Source organism: Cavia porcellus, unplaced genomic scaffold (genome assembly GCF_034190915.1).
Source record: "Cavia porcellus strain 051 isolate PalLab524CR breed Dunkin Hartley unplaced genomic scaffold, mCavPor4.1 scaffold_23, whole genome shotgun sequence".
NCBI lineage: Eukaryota > Metazoa > Chordata > Mammalia > Rodentia > Caviidae > Cavia > Cavia porcellus.
Genome location: NW_026947506.1, coordinates 46,576,649 through 46,595,450, shown reverse-complemented (window position 1 = coordinate 46,595,450; position 18,802 = coordinate 46,576,649). Strand labels below are relative to the sequence as shown.

Genomic DNA, 18,802 nt, shown 5'->3' with positions numbered 1-18,802 from the left:
GTCGGGCGTCTGAGCCTCTAATGGGCTCACCTGCAGCAGCTGCAGCCTGCTCCCGTGGAGCAGAGCACAGTAAGCAGAGAATTGGGAATTCCAGATGAAAACTAGGCAGTGCGTCAGACTGTAGGTAGGATGCGCAGTGCTCCCGCAGAGGCAGTAAAAGCTTTTCACTGGAACCTGCTTTACCTGGCACAGAATTGGTGGGGAAATCGGCTCACTGAAGTCGGCTCCTTTCCGAAACGCGTGACGGGGTGGGGGGCACCGTGGGTGGAAGGGTTTGCTGGGGCCACACCTTTTCTTTTTTTTTTTTTTTTTTGTAAGTGAAAGGTATTTTGTGAACCTCCTTCCATTTACAGATAAGGTGTTTGTTTGGTAGACCTTATTAATATGCAGCTGTTCCTAGCACAGACATCCTGAGTGAAGAGAGGTTTATTTTTAAGAACGGGACTCATTTGTAAGAAAAGGAGCAACCCTGTGTGTTCTCAAAGATGTATTTCCTTCTCCAATGGGTAGAAAAATTTAGTAATCACTTAGTGAAGGTGGGTTAACTTTAGCCATCTTCCAGTTTACCTGAAGGTTAAAGAAAAATGTAATATTTATATAGATATTTGTTACCTGATTATGTGCACATAATTTTATCACTAGTGTTTATTATTTCAAAGAGAATCCCCCAGCGTTGTGAGAGCCTGGAAATTCCCCATGGGTTCCAGTGACATGCTGTTTGCAGGGCTGTAGGTGGGCCAGGGTGGCCGCAGGCTCAGGAGTGTGGAGGGGCGCCTTCTGCGGACTCACAGCTGCCTGGGCGTTCGACACCGTCCACACACCGTCCACACCCAGGTGCCGGACGCTGAGTATTTTCCTTTGTCACTCTTTTTTTCTTCCCTGTATTGGTGATTGAACCCGGAGCCTTCACACTGAGCTACATGCCCAGCCTTTAATTTATTTTTATTTGTATCTGACCATAGGGTCTCACTAAACTGCCCGGGCCAGGCTTGAATTTATGATCCTCCTGCCTCAACCTCCCAGAGTGCTGGAATGGTGGACGTGTGCCGCTCCGCCCAGCCGCCCTTTTCTATGGGGGCCATCGGCCCGTGTGAATTCCGGTGTCTTCGGAGGTCTGAGACACCGACCCCTCGGGTTCTGAGCGCCATAGTACAGCTTACACTGGGGGAAGCTGCAGCCCAAACTTCTGTATGCACGTCCAGAAGTCAATCTTGCTTTTCATGGGGGCTCCAGATGCTCACTGGGGTCTCAGACACCTTCCCCCGCCCCAGGCTGCGCAGTTGTCCCAGCTCTGGGCCCTGACCGCACCTGGGGTCCCTGGGTAGCACGCACGGGCACGCGGGGTCCCCTCAAGCCGCAGTCCCGGCCCCCCATTGCTCCCCACCCTCCATCCCCCGCTTCTCTCTGGCATCTTATGCAGCCCAGCCCAGGTTTGCGTCCGCTGCTTTCTGCGTGTCCCGATCAGTGCCCTTCCCTGGGATTCGCCTCCCAGTGCTGCTTGGCCGCGTGCGCACCTTTCTTCCGAGCCACGCGTTTGTCTCGGCGTGCAGATGCATGTGTGTGTGCGTGCGCGTGCGTGTGGGTGCATGCGCATGCGTGTGGGCGCATGCGTGTGCATCCCACCTCTGTTGCCATTGGTAATACCCTCCCCAAATTTGCTCTAGGTAACTCGGGGAGTTGCCCATTGTGACGTCCCTTGTTCCACTGAGGTGGGGAAACTGAGTTCCAGGCCACACGGAGCTGCATGGGGAGGTGACCTTGGAGCAGGTCCCCTCGGACCAGGCAGAGGCCTGTCCCTTCCTCTCTACTCACTGAGTCACACAGCTTTGTGTTTGGAAATAGCCAGGGCGCCGCCAGGAGCTGGCCCTACGAAGGTCAGGAGTGCGCCCGGGAAAGCCCTGCTCACCTGCGTAACGGTGGCTTTTCGATGAATATTTTTGACCTAGAGTTATTGAACCACAAATGTGAAACCCATGACTCTGGGGACAGCTGTATATTAGCTGAGAAAGTAAAGATTCACTGGGGACAGGAGCTACCTTCAGATGTTTACATTCCAGTCCTGCAGGCTCTGAGGATGTGGTGTTTGTTAAATATAAGAGAATTTTCCAGCTGGGTGTGGAGAGGCACACCTGTAAGCCCAGCATTCTGGGAGGCTGAGGCAGCATTTTGGGAGGCGGAGGCAAGAGGACCACAAGTTTGATCCCAGCCTAGAAAACATAACATTTAGCAAGATTTTGTCTCAAAATTAAAAATTAAAAAATGTCTGGAGATACAGCTCAGTTCAAAGGCCCTGGGCTCAATCCCCAGGATAGCAAAAAGAAAGAATTTTTAGTAAATAAGCCAAACTAGTGCAAAATAGTTCAATTACTTGGATTTGCGTTAATTCCCTTTGGAACTAAGTAGCCACGCATAGGTTTTGCTTGCCAGCTGAAATGGGAAGTGGAACCCGGGCTTTCCCTGCGCGCTGGTGCCCCAAGTCCCGGAGCAGCTGGGAGGCCGGGCTCTGTGCTGCAGTCACAGGCTGCAGGAGCTGCTGTTCAGTGTCCCTCAAGTTCTCCGATCTGGTCCTCTTTGTCACAGAGGCTCTGCCCGTCCACCTCCTCCCTGGTCACAGGGCTTGAGCTGGAATCTCCATTCCGTCGTTTCCCCTGCCTTGGCATCCTGCCCTTATTTGTTTGTTTATCCCAGGGATTTTTGAGGCGGGTGCTCACTGTGTGCTTCAGGCTCCCCCTGAACTCACCATGCATCCCACATTGGTCTCACAACATGCAGGGATCCCCCTCCCTCGGCCTCCTAAGTGCTGGGACGACAGCGTGCATGCCTCATTATGTCCCAGTGGTTTCACAGCGTCACCTTGATGGAAGCTGGAGAAGTGGATTTAAAGATAAGGCCGCGTTTTCAGCTTTTGATGAAAAATATCCCAGCTCCTCTCCAGGGGGCGCTATCAGCTCCCAACGTGACGCTGAACACAGGGCTTTAAGGTGACCTTGGTGTTTTCAGGCTTTGATTTCCTAGTCCTGGGCACACACAGTTTCGTCCCTGTGACCTTGTGCTTCTCCGCACTAAAGGCACAGTCACAGGTCCCAGAAGCAATTCCAGCGCTGGGCGAGATGTTCATCGGTCTCATATCAGACACAGGACGGACACCCAGAGGGTGTGGAGAGCGCACAGCCCCGCAGCAGCCACAAGCACCTGCTCTAAAACCAGGAGCAGAGATGTGAGTAGACTTCGTGACACAGGAAAGAGTCGGCGTCACTGGTGATGAGGAAAAGGCCCGGCCGTGACAGGCCTCGCTGCCTGCTGTCCAAAGACAGAAGAGAACCAACCCAGGGAGCAGCTGTCTGGGGCTGCAGGGCTGTGACGCTCAAACAAAACGGACAGTGACCATGGAGGACACAAATTGCTGTCCTGAGAGGAGTATTATATAAAACAGCGAGAGGTCTCAGCTGAAAAAAACGTGGATCCTTTTTTACAACATGCTGAACCTTGGTTCACAAATGCTCCTACCTGCAAACAATTCAATTCACAAAAGCATTTGGCAAAATTTTGCTTCTGTTCTTGAACTCTGCACAGCCGTCTTCCCCAGGATCATAAAACACATGAAGTTCATACACCAAGGTATCGTGGCACAAAAGGCAAGGGGAACAAATGCACAAAAAAATGGGAGATGCAAACAGAAGCGGTACACTCGGGTACCTGCCATGCCAAGGATGCCACCTGTGGGCCAACAAAAGCAACAATAAAAACTCGTTCCAATAGGAAGACGTAGGATAGTTAAAAGCCAGTGGGAGAAAAAGAAAGCAAGGGTGTGCGTGTGCAGGCCAACTGCTCATGACTAGCAGGGGAAACATGCCTGACCCTCGGGTGGTGGGTCCAGGGTAGAGGGAGAACAGCCCCAGCGGCCTCAGGGACCGTGGCGCTTTGCAGTCTGAGGAATCGTTACACCGTGCAGACACAGCCCGAGAATCAGCTCTCCCCACATTTCCCCTATCCAAGGCCAACAGATAAAATCCTAAAGAGAGCAGGCTGCTGCCGAGGGCTCTCAGGGCCCTCGCTTCTTTGATTGTGGAGGTGCTGGACATCACAGTGAAACTCGTGGCATCCTTTCAGCTGTGCACTGTGAATGTTTCCTGCACCGAGGAGCGAGAAGGAGCTGGAGGGAGCCAGTGCAGGGGTATAGAAAATGACCAGGTAGAGAAACAGAAGATATTAATATAATACTTGGTAAAAGAGGAGAAGAAACTGGAGATGGAATTAATGGTGATGAAAGAGAGCAGCACAGTGGGGTGTGGTGGCTCACATTTGTAATCCCTGCACTCCAGAGGCTGAGGCAGGAAGAACTCTGTGAGTTCAAGGCCAGCCTGGGCTATATAACTGCATAGCAAGATCCTTTCTGGAACAAACAAACAAACAAACAAAAAAAAAACCCCACAATTTTGATTCTGAAATTGGAGAGATCCCTGTGCCAAGTGCTAATTCCTGGGAAAAATTTGCACTTGACTACCTGAGAAAAGCAAGTTCCAAGCCACTGTGCAAAGTTTAGCATCAAACCAGAGCCAGGGAGGCTGCCGCATTTGCAAGGCGATTTCCAGGTGAGCTCTCCTTCAGTCTGACCTTGCTTCATATGTCAGGGAATGCAGCGTGATGCTGTATGTCTTGCGCTGGCACTTTTTCTTTCTTGTCTCTACTCGGATGCACTTCACAAACATGTTCCTGTGGCCCAGAGGACACTCCGCCTGGAACTACACTTAACCGGAGCACCTTCGGCGGCCCCCGAGCTGGTGTGGAGATGGACACAGCAAGCCGCTGTCCATGCTCTGGGCTGTGCCTGTGCATTTCCTTCACATAGGAGGTCGCCTCAGCATCTCCTTGCTGAGCAGCCTCCCGGGGTTACTTACTGCAGGTGACTCTGGGAACCAGTGTTGTCGCCAGGTGATTCACATGGTGAATGAATCCTTCAGTCGGTAGTGCCCGGTATAAAACTCGGAGTCAGTGGATGGGGAAGAACTGAAGAGACATTTCTTTAAAGGAAAGGTGCAATGGCCAACAGGTTTACCGACAAAGTGCCTCACCTTTAGCCATTAGGGAAACGCACACCAGATCTCCACTGAGGTCCCTTCTCACCCCGGTCAGATTGGCTGGAACAGTGGGGCATGCTGGTGGTGTACAAGGAAAGAAACCTCCACATCGCAGCGGGGAGTGTAAATGAATAAGACCACTTCGGAAATCTGGAGGTCCCTCGAGAAAACAGAAGCAGAACTCCTGTTTGAGCCAGCTATCCCTCTCTTAGTCTACGCCCAAAGAAATCCAAACGAGTGAGGCTTAGGGATGCCTGCTGCCTCAGTTAGTTTTCTCTCATTGTTGAGACAAATACCTGAAACCCAAAGTTAAAGCAGCAAAGGTTTATTTAGCTCACAGTTTGTGGAGGTTTTCGTCCATAAGCAGCTGGCTCCAAGGCAGAGTGGTGTGGAAGAGGGGCAGTATCCTATGCAGCAGAAGACAGGAAAGCAACAAGAGCAGTAAGAGGCAGAGCCGGCTGGCCTCTTTTCCTCCCTTATGGTGTAAGCATACCCCCTCCCAGGGCTGATGTCTCCCTGCCCTCCTCTTGCATGGATGAGGCTGTTTACAAAGTGAGGACCCTGGCCCCCTGATGAGTCAATTAAAATTCTAAACTTTTTAAATTGACACAACAGATCAACCATTATCATACCCCTAAGCGTAAACAGCCACCCTGGAGCCCTGGAGCACTGAGTTAGTTAAACTTTTCAAGTTGATACAATGCATCAACCATTACACAGGCATAGCTGCCACTTCTGCAGCACAATATACAGGAGCCGAGTTACAGAGCTGCCCAGGGGTCTATCAACAAGTGAATGGATAAAAATGTGTATTTACACCATGGAGTATTATTTAGCCATAAAATGGCCACTATTTTGTCATTTGCAGAAAAATGAATGGATCAATCTGCTGAGCAAAATAAACCACACTCAAAAAGACAGACAGCGTATGTTCTTGCCAAGTAGTCTGAAAAGATGACAAGAAAGTAGAAGGGAGATATCATTAGACAGGAGGAAGGGAAGAAGGGAGAGGAGTAAAGGGTGGGCAGAGGGGAGAAGGGATGAAGGTGGGGGCAGTGGGCTGCTGGATATGATCACAAAACACTGTGCACCCCAAACCCCCCTAATTGAGGCTGGAAGACCTGCAGGGCAATGGAGGCGGCGAGATGGGGGACACTTAAAGTGTGCTTTGCACATGAACAGCTCTGCCAAAACAAAGCCCGTTCATTTGTGAACTGGAACGCACTAATGAAACGCTGAGGGCAAAAATGCAAATGGCAGAAAGGTCAACCATCCAGAGTCGCCACCAAAGCAGCACAGTTACCATCCGCTCAGGAGCAGGCTGGCGTGCTGGCCAGGATTTTATTTCTGACTGCTTACATTTTCTCCCAAGCATGAGATTTTGCTATGAAGAGGTCACTATGTTGAATGCTCTGTTTGGAACACATGCTGGGTTTGGAACCCAGAGGAACCAGCTGGTGGACCCTCTCTGTGTACCCCAGAGAGAAAGGGACGATGACATAGAGAACAGGGGCACAGGGCACCCTCCTGCACTGACCCACCACTTTGATAGATGCCACTGAGACAAAGGTCAGCCTTAGGATCTCAGTGCCTCGGCTTAAGAGACACCCCACTGGATGCCAGGTGGGGAACTTGGTTTCAGGCAGGTGCAGACTCCATCAGACGTCCTGCAGGCACCTCTGTGGGCACCGGCAGGAGCAGGTCTGCTCCGCAGCACCAGGTCTGGGTTTTGTGGCTTTACAAGCAGTGTTGAGTGGCGGCCACACTGTCCAGCACCTGGCTGGTGGCTCTCAGATCAGCTGGGGCAATCGAGGAAACCGTCCTCCACCAACACTGATCTTGGTGTCTCGCTTGTCCTGCAGCTAAACAGGGTAGGGTGACTTTGTGTGTAGACTTGGGTCACTCTGTGTGCAGACTTGGGTCACCACAGACCCTTGATTAATTTTAGACACTGAAAACAAAACAGGCAGCCCTGAGTTACATGCAGAACACCACGCCCAGTTCCAGCAAACACAAATTTGTTTCCTATTACCAGCTAACTAAAGCATTTGTAGTAAACAAAAACAGTGCTGAGAGTGGCAAATAGTGCCTTTCTGGTTTGGAAGGGAAAATATTCCAAGTAATACTGAAAGGGACCAAATTATCCTTTAGAAAGAATTCATTCAACCGCAGGAAAAAATCCTTTTTCAAGCCTCTATTGTTTTGGTAGACATAACAACACCAAAGAGGCACGGTGTTCTTTTTTAGGGTGTGTGTTCTCTTTAACCTTCTATATTTGCCAAGGAACAAAACATTAAGAACTGATTTAGCAATTTTTACCCGTGGAATTGGGTGACAATGAACATTTCCTGTCACTAAAAACTGTTCACAGAATGTTTGGTGAGAGAGGCTAGAATATTATTGGCTGGAAATGAGACATCATTCAGAGCCTGGTTTCCTCAGGGAACTCTGCAAACAGCAACACTGGTCCTTCTGGAGGTCGATTTTACTTTTTCCTGTGTTCTTCTCCTAGTAGATGGGATAATGAGGCCTGATCCCGGGCACATTATTTATGTGGCTCATATTTTATTTCCTTCTCATAGATTCGCTGTATCATTTTTTACTTCACACCTCTTCTCACCTCAGTCTCTTAAGAATATTGCTGGAATCCAGTGTCTAAAACCAACCAGGATTGTGCTGAAGGTTAAGTGTTCCCAGCACACTGTCATCCACCTGGGCATCTGTGCCCTGATGTAGGGGACCGGGCACCTGCCAGGAAGGCCCTGGGCGCAGTGCCCTTCACAGACCAGACCTGGGCTGTAGCACTTCAGAGGAGACCCGTGTGCACTCCACACTCGCGATGTGCTGAATTGAGAGGAAGCACAAGAGGAGGCCCAGCTCCTGTGCATGGCTCCTGGCCGGCTTCTGAGCCAACTCTGCACATCCGGTTAAGCGAGGCTTAAGACGCTGTAGATTTGTAAAGGCCCATGTCTTAGAAGTTCTCCATGATCTCTGAAAAAACCCCACAGAACATTCAGGAAAGCTGTTCAGATCCATCCATGACACTCGAATCAAAGTGCTGATGTGAAGCAGGGGAATAACTTTATATGCACAGTGAACCGGTAACCCCAACTCCTCGAGTTGTTTTCTGTTTTAATTTCTCATTGCATGCTTGTGACCTTGCGTTGCTCCCAAGACTATGCGGGGGAGCCTGGTAAAGATGGACATGGGCCCTCCGGAAACCCTCGCATGCAGCCGAGCCCCTGGACCTATGTGCATGGCAGGGGAACTGGATTTCCTTGTGGGGGGCGTCACCACCCCACCCCACCGCTCCCCCATAAGGGCCTTTCTCGTGCTCCCCCTTTTTTGCCCAGGCAGCCCAGAGATCATTCAGAGAAACAGCTCCAGGGTCCTTCGTCTTTCTGATTGTGCTTTTGTTAATTCCTGCACATCCTCAGTGCATTCCTCCTCCTCCTCTTCCTCCTCTTTCGTATTTATTTCATTCTGCTTTCTTTCCGCCACCTTCAAGTGGTTTTGATTTTTAACCTTTTATCTTTTGTAGTGTTTGAATACAAAGCGTGTTTATAGGAGCAGGCTTCACCTTATCTTCCTGTGACATCAATATGAAGAGAATAACAGAAATAAATCTCCAGAGTACGCATTAAGCATAGTAGTGGTTAAAAAAAAAAACACCACTTTTCCTCATCGTGACTGCAATGGGAAGCGGCTGCACACATCACTGTGCGTGCCTTAGTATTAACCCTAAACCTAACTGGCCCCCTCCCCACTTACAGAAGATCTTTCGGTTACTGTCTGCAGACCTGCTGGGGCTGGGTGATATTCCTCCCTGGCAGTGCTTCCACTGCACCCTTGTACCCCAGTTGAGAAGGAGGGGCCCTGTGGTTCGAATCCCGCCTGGGGCCGCTGTGTCCCTAAGGGGCAGCCCCTGGGTACCCTGTTGCCAGTACCCGCCTGCGAGTCTTCCAGTCTTCCATCGTTGGGCAGTCGCTGAGGTGTGGCATTTGTCTGTGCCTATCCCTGCCTGTCAGAGTGGCTGTCGGCACCCTGCGGTCACATTTGAAAAGAAAGGATTTCTCCTCTTTATGAATTTATTTTTTGACAGCCCTGCGGGTTGAACCCAGAGCACACTGAGTTACATCTCCAGCCCTCTTAAAATTTTAATTAATTAATTAACATATTTATTTGAGATACTGGAAATTGAACCCAGGACCTTTACACTGAGATACATCACAAAACCCTTTTTTAAATTCTTAGACTGGACCTCATGAAGTTGGCCACACTGAGCTGATCTGAGACTCTCCGGTCTCAGCCTGGGATTATAGCACGCATCACTATGCCTGGCTTTTCCCAGTCATTCATTAATTTATTTATTTTTGATCAGTAGTAAAGCGTAAAGCACTAAAGTAATAGTGTAAATGCATATTTTCCTCCTTCTGATTGGTTTACGAAACAATTGTATAAAACTGTATGCATCTGTATGTGGTTGAGCCAAGACATGGAAATTAATGAATCTGCCAGTAACTGCTCAGAGGAGGAGGCAGAGGGCAAATTCTGTAACCGGAAGGAAACACCTATCAGTGGTAACAGGGACCTAGGGGAGCACATGGGAAGAACCAGCAGTGATCAGTAAGAGGGTTAAAATGGCGCCATCTCTAAGTGTATCCTAGCTCTCCTTTCTTCTCTTAGCTTCTTTCAAAGTCACAAAATTGTACAGAGTAAGTCCTCATGACATCATGTTGGGTTTGTTTCACTGATAGAAATAACGTGTAGCAATCATATATACAATACAGTGACAAAAGGTGTATTCCCAGATTTTCAACCGTAAGAAGATTACCAACCTTGTCACTTATTTCCGGCTAAGGCCATTTTAGAAGAAGAAGGAAGGAAGGAAGGAAGGAAGGATTGAAAGAAGGATTAAAGGGAATCCTGACTCAAACCCTAGTCCCCAGCAGGAGCCGGGAAGAAGCCAGACCTGGGGCCTCCTCGATCCTGTCTTGTCTCCAGGTGGGCACCTCCTGAGGGCCCCCTTTCCTGGGCTCTCACCCCAGCCAGACACAAGGATGGCTTTCACCAGGACTTTCCTCTCTCTTCAGTTGGGGGAGGCATCAGCGTGTGGGTGGAGTCTCCAGTGTTTGCAGAGACCCTGAAACTGAAGCCCCTCACGTCCGTGGGTCTCACTCAGTGCCTATGTTCCTCGTGGGACAGAACCCCCACACTTGAGGAAGAGGGGTTCCTTGTGTCCACGGTTTCTGTCTGTGGTCAGCCAGCCAGCTCCAAGGCAGCAACAGCAGGCAGAAAGTTTGGGGTGAAATCCCAGATATGGAGCCCGAGGCCACCCCACCATTCCACAGAGCTCCCCAGCTCACCGGGAGTGCTCTGCCACCCCCTAAGTGGCTCCATCCTGACAATCACCGACACCAATATCACACCCAGCAGTCACAGCTCTCAGGCCCCTGCCCCTCCCTGCTGCAGCCAAAACTGAGATTCAGGTTAGGCCAAGTCTGACCCTGGCGACCCCCAGGGATCCAGGCTCCAGCAGGCTGGCTGCTCTTGGCTGGGATGACCACCTGAAATCTCCGAGGCGTGTCCACCTGTGAGGGCCCTGGCCTCTACTTTTCACAGTGCCTACTGGACCCTCACAGCCACCCGGAGCAGTGCAACTGTTTTGTCCCTGGTTTACAGAAGAGGAAGTTGAGGGCCAGACAGGTTAAGCAATTTATGCAGTGTGGCACAGTAGACAAAATATTGCAGTCCCGGCCACCAGGCTCCAGAGTCCTCTAATCTCCTGAAGGACTTTTTGAGGCTGCTCTGGTTCATGTTCTGTGTGGTCATAGTGTCAAAACTATGTGTGTTTAGAGGCAATTACATGTAATAGTCACTTTGTAAAGGATGTCACAATCCTCTCCTTACACACACACCCACACACAAAAGCAATAATCACTAAACCTGCCACTCCCAGCCCTAAAAAAAAAGCAGATTTTCAAAGTATTTGGAACACTTTTCCCTTCCTTTGGTGGGGATTGTTTACCAGCACCATTGTCGAATGCGGGAAGAGGCAGTTTATGAGAATCGAAGCTTACACAGCCTTTTGCAAGGCCAACTTGGAAGCGTGGATCGCATTTTAAACCAGTCTTAATTTTTTGCGCTAAGAGTGCTTCCAGTGAGGTCCTCCCGCCAACAGGGCCCCAGCGGCCATCCAGTAATGCACACCACGAGAGTCTCTGTGTGTCCTGAGCTTCTCGGTCCTCCCCACCTCGGCAAAGGAGACTTGACTAGAGCGCAGCTGACCCCCTCCTCCACCCTCAGCCCCGTCTGCTCTCTGATTCTGTGAATTACACTGCTTGGGTGGGAATCCACTTAGCTTTCCGTGAGGAGGCTGAGGCAGAGCGCGCTGCTTGGGTGGACGGGAAGATGTCATCTCGGGGTCACCGAGGGTCACTGACACTCATTCACCCCGTGGCTTTGGGCTGTCATCTTCCTTCCATCCTGCAGCAGAGTTGGTGGAGTCATCGATGCTCTCTGGGGCTCCTGAGATACTCACGTGAGACTCACTTGGCCCCTTCCGTGACAGTCGGGTAAATCCTTCTGGCTCCTCTGGCTGCCAGACGTGACTGGTGTTCCCTGAAGTCTGCAAACCCATCCTCTTGAATTCTTGTTTAACCTCTGGAAAGCCGCCGCTGCCGATCAGATCTTGTCTGCCCTGGAAAGTCTCGGCCCTTGCCAAACTCTTCCCCAGCAGGTTCCCTCTCTGCTTGTCCTGGGCGTGGCTCCATGTCGGGAAGACACGTGGTATGGCAGGAGCGTTTGTTTAATGCTGTGGTTAACTTGGCAGAAAAATCGCCAGCGGCGAGAGTGGGCGACTTGGCAGAGGCTCCCAGGCTTCACCGAAGCTCTGAGTTGCATGTGAGGAGCAAGCCAGTCTGTGTCTCAGCCTGTCGGGTTGCTTTTCCTCAAGAGGGAAACCAGAGATGTCCCCACTCTCTGCCAATGACCCTCAGCTCTAGTGGATACTCAGGAGAACTTGGGCAGAGGCATGAGCACCCAGCACTCCTGTGAGCCAGGGTGGATTCACCAGAAAAGCCCAGGGTCCCAGGCAAGCCCTGAGTTAAGCTGCCCTTTGGGGAAGAGTTCAGACACTGAAAATTAAACCAGTGTTACAGGAGTCTCGCTCCTTCATTAGCACGGGGAAGCCTGCAGTCAGGACCTCCACCTTTTCTGGTGTCCTGTCCTAGAATGAGGGCTCTCCGCCTGCTTATGACCAGCTGAAGTAGTCAGTGAATAGCAGCATATAACACACTTTCTCACTGAGTTTTAAGAAGAGAGCAGGGACTGTGGGTGAGAAAACCACACAAGCAGTGAAGGTGAATGGTGTAAAAAGTGTGATATAAAAATGATGGCCTCAAGTTCCACCCTTGTCTTTGGGGTGGATGGACTTCCCTCATTTGTTAAGGCTGTGTAATATTCATATATTTATAAATATTATCACAGTTTTATACCATTCACCCACTGACACACGTGGAGATTACTCCACAGCTCTCTTAGGAACATCTGTTCCAGCCATGCGCCCATTGTTGAGTTGGGTTGTTTTCTTTCTTTACAGTCCTTTAAGTTCCTTTTGTATTTCACATTCCTTTGTCAGACTGAGGTTTGAACTAAGCTGTCCCAAGCTGTGGTTTCCTCTTTATTATTTCCTTTGCTGGTGGGAGGAAGCATTTTAGGTCGTGCAGTCCCTTTGTGTCTTCTCCTTATAGAAAGTGCATTCGAGGAGGGGAAGATCTGGCCACTGAGAACTGCAGAACATTGGTGAGAGCAGTTGGAGGAGACTGAGATGGGAAGATGGGCAATGGTCGTGCACTGATGTTCTCTTACATTTCCATGCTACTCAAAGAAATCTGTAAGTTCAGCAAGGTCTCCATCAAAGTTCCAGTGTCTTTGTAGACAAAGCAATTTTCATTTTCAACCATGAGACCCACCCAGTGCCGGCAGCTTCCTCCAGGAGCTGAGGATTTTACTGCTAGGGTCTGTGTGGATCACTTTTTCTTCCCTGAGAGATGGTACCGACCCCTGCAGTGAAAGGAGTCAAGGTTTACTTGGGCTCAAAGGTTATAGAAGTTTCAGTTCATCGTCAGCGGCTCCATGGCAGAAGGGCTCAGCAGAGGGTCTGGCAGAGAAGGGCAGCTGCTCAAGCCATGGTGGTTGGAAATCAGAATTGATGAAGAAGCCAGATCCTTCAGGGCCCTGCTCAGTGACTGCCTCTTCCAACCAGACCCTACCTCCTACAGCAAGTCAGCACTGTGCCTCCGTAACCTGTCATCTTCCAGAGGTCCTCCAGGAGTCTTTAGTGGGATGTCAGATATAACCTAGAAAAGTCTTCCAGCAGAACTGACTTTCCGCCTTAGGTGGCACATGCATGCCCTGTAAGGGGTCGAGGGTCCCACACCTGGAGACACGGGGCTGTGGTCTAGAGGGCGTAGGCTTTGTGGCGGATGTCAAGGCCAGCTAGTCTGGGATGCAGGCTGCAGGGACAGGAGAGCCAGCCTGTGCCAGGGTCAGACAAGCTGCTGACTACTCGCACTCTGTTCTCTGACCTCAAATCACAGTGACCCCTCTTATCCTCTTGTATCTAATTAAAATGAGCACATTAAAGGCATGTGCTCATTTTCTCTCTTATCCTCTGGGAAAGTTTACCAGGCACCCAGATTTACCTGGTGTCCTTAGAATAAATGAGGGCCCATGCTGTGAACACTACTATGTCAGCTTGGGGCCACCCTGGGAAATGCACTGGGCCTCACATTGCTCTTTCTACCATCTGTCTCCAAAGGCCCAGAATGGGGACCTGCACCTGACAGCCCACCTCACAGGACCTGCGCCCTGTGGTCCCCACTCCTGAAGGTGCTGTGCCCCACGAACACATCTCACCCTGACAGAGGCTCCTGACCCTCTATCTTCCTCTCTGCATTTCCTAGGTGTCTCTGGGCTCCCAGGTAGACTTGCAGAAGAAGAAGCGACGGGCACCAGCACCTCCCCCACCACAACCACCACCACCAAGTCCTCTGGTCCCCAACCGCAGAGAGGACAAGGAGGAGAACCGGAAGAGCACCATGGGTGAGTGACCAGGCTTGCTGTCGCATGCCTCTGCTGCATGGAATGTTAGCACTGCCACTAACACTTGCAGAGACAGCTGTGCTGAGCAAAGACCTCCAGGAGCAGGGAGCTTCGAGTTCATTTCCATAGGTATCTGTGGGTATTGAGGCAGGTGGATGGCGCATGTGGTGGGAAGGCAGAGACAAGGTGACAGGTGGAGGATGGATGTGTGTGACCCTGTGATGTATGTCTCTCAGATGGGAGAAAGATAAATCCCCAGGGTGACATCCTTGGAAGCTGTTGTGAAAGGCAGCTGACATTTGCAAAACATCCCAGGCTAAGCTTCGGTCACCTGAAAGTCTGAAATCTGAAATGCTCTAGGTCTGAAACCCACTGAGCACCATGATGATGCTGCCAGCAGGAAACCCACACCCTGAAACTTGGTTTTATGCACAGAGCTATTAAGCCCAGTACGTAAGTGACCCCCAGCATCTAGGTGGGGTGTGTACGAAAGCCAAGTGTGTCTGGAGTGCACACCTGGATCCCATGCCCAAGCCAGCACATTGGGTGCTCACAGATGTTCCGGACCTCGACTCTTCTATCCATGAGTGTGGCACAGATCTGTGAGCCAGAGAAAGACTGGTGTGCAGAACAGAGGTTCATTTTAACTCAGCAGGGCTATTTAGAGGGCTCTTCAGACATTTTTAGCCCCAGCCTTTATGTACTATGCTTGCCAGAGAGATTGCAACCAGGCAGATTTCCAAACTGGCCAGATAACAGAATTCTACATGCATAAAAAGTCAGACCCTGAGTATGGTTGGATGTGATGTGGGTGAGTTTGGATTTGGTGGTGTATAAACCCATATTTGGTGTAGGTGTTGGTACAACCGGGTTTGATGCAGAGTGGGTTGGACTTGGTGCTATGTTATGTACTTGAATTTGGTGCAGAGTAAAATTGAGTTTGGTGTTAAGTGTGGCTGGATGTGGTATTGGGTGTGGTTGGTTTTGGTGTTAAGTGTGGCTGGATGTGGTGTTGGGTGTGGTTGTATTGGCCATGGAGTGTGGCTGTGTTTAGTGTTGGGTGTGGCTGGGTTTGGTGTTGGGTGTGGTTGGATTTGGCCTTGGCTGTGGTTGGATGTAGTGCATGGTGAGATGGAGGAAACCTTCCATTGGAGGTCAGGGAATCTGCAGCCTAACCTGAAGTTGCTCCCCTGATTCCACATAGGTGTTGGACGGCAGGTGCCGCAGAAGCCCCCCAGAGGCACTGCTCGGGGCCCACCCCAGTTAGTGCTGCCCCCACCCCCGCCTTACCCTCCTCCCAACCCAGAGGAGGCGGAGCCCCTCAGCCCTCCAAGGGAAAGTGCTGGTTCCGAGGCCTCCGAGATGAGACCTAAACGTAGGTGCTGCTCATCCCCACCGCTGTGTGTTGACTGTGAGCCTCTCTGGTCACATCTGGGGGAGGGGGCTGCCTCCCCCCACTTCCTGTCGCTGTCTGTGGGCTCTGTGCCTCCTTCCTGGTCTTCCTTCCTCCATGCTCAATGCAGTGAGCCCCGGTCCCAGGGCATGTGCCCCACCCCGATGCAGGCAGAGTCCCAGGGCTCAGGATGCCACCAGGATGGCAGCTGTCCAGGTGAGGCTTCAGCTGGCACAGGGCCCTTTGGATGGAGACAGTCACAGAGGCACCTGCAGGACACCTGTGGGTTGTGCCAGTCACCCGGCCGAGCTGCCTCAAAACTTTACAGGCAGGCATTTGGGCAAACTGAGGAAGTAGAAGGAGAAATAGCCTGGTGAGAGTCTGACAGAAGGCAGAATTGCAGCGCTGTTTGGCCTCTCTTCCTTGGGCTCCCTGTGTAAGGGGGTGCTGTCCTCACAGTCCCTTGGCTTATCTTTCCTTTGGACCTTCTTGGGGACCCTGGGGAGAATCTCCACCCTGGCTGGGTAGGAGCTTCACACACTCAGCCATGTTTATTCCAAAGGCATCCCTGCACACAGGCTGCCCTGGCTTCTTCAGAAACCAAGCCGCTCCCTGGACTGTGCATTCCAGGGGCACAGTGGTGGCACCGCCCGTGGCAGCTTGGAGGGCACCCTGCTGGGGATTTGAGCCCTTCTGCTCCTGAGCCATCGCACCTTTCTCTGTTCCTTGGGAAACATGCAGTAGTGTCCTGGCTTCTGGGTGGAAGAGATAACTGTTGGGTGACTCACTCACTTTCTCCAGGCAAAGCAACCTGCTTGGTCCCTCCATCCCCACAGATGCTTTGAGTACATTAGGGCATCTGAATGTCCCCCTCATCCAAATACACCGATTGGAAAGGGTTAGTTAGCCATCAGGCAGGCCAGGCACGCATCACATGCCAAGAATCCCAGCACTCTGGGAGGCTGAGACGGGAGGATGGAAAATTTGAGGGGGGCTGAGGATATAGGTTGGCCTCTTTTTGCCCCCCACCTATCTCCCACTACTGGTGCCCCCAAATTTCACACTGAGGTTTGGAGCTCGCCTGCACCCTCCCATCAAGACTGCCCATGTTGCTCCTGCTCACTGCACGGGGACCAGGGCGCTGGCCCCACCAGCCTGAGTCCAGCTGGCTCTGGACTTGGGCTTTAGCACAGTTAGGGAGGACAAATCCTGGGGCTTCTGTCTTGTTCTTTCCCACAATGCCAGAATCTGGGTCCTCCACTGAGCCAGCCCATGGGAGGTTGGTACCAAGTGTCGGGGTGAATGTGAGCCCCAACTGCTGTCCCAGGTAGACGTGTGTCTGGCTGTGTGCCAGCCCAGTGGAGCCATTGCTATGCACCTGCAAACTCGCATCTCCTCCTGTACAAGAGACACTCTGCTCCCAGAGAGAACCCACCCTGGGGATCTTCAAGGGTCGGGGGGGGGGGTCCCCTGCAATTCCCATGTGGGTAGACAACCCCTGCCACAGCTCTTGGCACCCTGGGGACACTGAGGCAGATACCTCTCCACCCTAAGTGACACGGTGGGATTTCTCTGACTAGGGTCTCAGACCCCAATCTCACTCTGTCCCTTGCACCTGTGTCACATTATACTGAAAACTCCAGGAGACACCACTGTTTTTGCACGTCCACTGCAATTCACACATCCAGTGCGTAAACTGTTAAACTAAGAAAACGCATGTCCTTCAAAGCAGCAGGCACAGATGACCTTCAGAAGGTGGGAAATTAGAAAAGCTGGTAGAGAAGAGATTCGTGCATGAAGAAACTAAGAAGACAAAAGCCGGTCCTCTGAGTGTCGCCCCGTGTCGGTCTCTTTCCTCCCAGGGCCTTTCTGTCCCTGATGGTCCCACACCTCATCCTGACCCCCGTGGGACACTGACCATGGCTTGTTCCTGAGACTTTTGCTGGGACACCCCTTTTCTGCTGCCAGCCCTCCCCTGAGCCAGCTCGCTTCAAACTCATCCCATTGTGATACTTACACTGTCACTGGTAGGGTCACAGTCAGGTAGCAGGACTTGCGGAGGGAGAAGGGGGACCCTCTTCCAACCGTGTCGGAGGGGTCAGAGACCTGCAGGAAGCTTCTCCTGGGTCTCACTCGCCTCATCCCTGGCCAGAAGAGATCCTCACCAGAAGCCAGGCCTACAAATGAAGGGGCCTGCTCTCCCGGGACAGAGTCCTCGTCCACACTGGAGTGTTGGTCATGGGGAAAGCTGGATGGTGAGTGCAGTGTCCCTGGTGGCTGGGAATTAGCCCGTGTCTTGGGAAGGATGGATCTGGCTGGTGTGATATAGGGGCCCATCTGGACCTTGTGATCCGGAGGAGTTTATATGTTGTAATCTCAGGGAAAAGTTACTGGAATTCTCGCAAGTAATTCCAATCTACTACTTCCACTCAGAGGACCACAGCAAGAATAAGGAGACAAACACACATCTGTGTTGTGGGGAGCCCAGGGGGTCCTAAGTCAAGTCAAAACAAAGGCTGACCAGAGCAAAAGCTGCAACCCAGGGCCAACAGGGTTTTATTAATTTGTGAAGAGAGGAGTGGCTCGGGGTTGAGTGACTATGAGACCGGTCAGTAGGACCCGAGTGCTGGGTGCTGGGATAGGTGGGAGCACCATAGCCCTCTGCAGTGTGCAGAGAGCGGGGTGCACAAAGTATACTGGAGTGGGTCACAGGTGGCCTCTGAGTTGCAGGAATCTGCCAGACACAGTTTGAGGAGGTGTCTTGTGTTGTTGGTGCCTGCTTCAGCTCCGACGCTGGCCTTTGTCGCCCCAGAACCTCCCTGGCTCCTTCTCAGCACCCAAACCCAGCTGCAAGCTTGGCGTTGCTCGACCTAGCTGAAGCTTAGTAGTGGGGAGCTCCAGGCAGGGCTGCACACAGAGCTGTTGCTTTGCTTCAAAGGCCACACATCCGCGCCTTCCAGGCCCATGGGCATTGCTTAAAGCCAATCGACGAGGTAGAGTGCCTTCGTCCCAGCTGTATACACTGCGGTACACGCGGAAGTAGGGCAGAGCTGAGCCTCCGTGGAAGCAAACTGTCTTCTTTCAGGGGGAGCCAGCGCCGTGGTCCTCCACAGCTTGAGATACCATCATGCTACTTAGTCCCAGCCCATCGTGGCCCAATGTGGACAGCAGAGACACTGGCATTCCTGTGTACTTCTTTTAACTGAACAGGGAAATTCTCACTAAG

At 51.6% G+C, this 18,802-nt stretch overlaps 1 protein-coding gene across 7 annotated transcripts in view; it reads left to right on the top strand.

Annotated features, from left to right (window-relative positions):
- Cobl (cordon-bleu WH2 repeat protein) overlaps positions 1-18,802 on the top strand; it is a 147,098-nt gene that overhangs the window by 82,991 nt on the left and 45,305 nt on the right. For 4 of the 7 annotated variants that reach the window (XM_063234367.1, XM_063234366.1, XM_063234368.1 and 1 more), the window contains one exon: positions 14,045-14,183. In XM_063234367.1, coding sequence (XP_063090437.1) covers positions 14,045-14,183 — 139 coding nt within the window. Of the gene's footprint in view, positions 1-14,044; positions 14,184-15,387; positions 15,559-18,802 lie in introns of all 7 variants that reach the window. The other 3 variants (XM_063234365.1, XM_063234364.1, XM_023562226.2) reach the window with 1 other exon arrangement.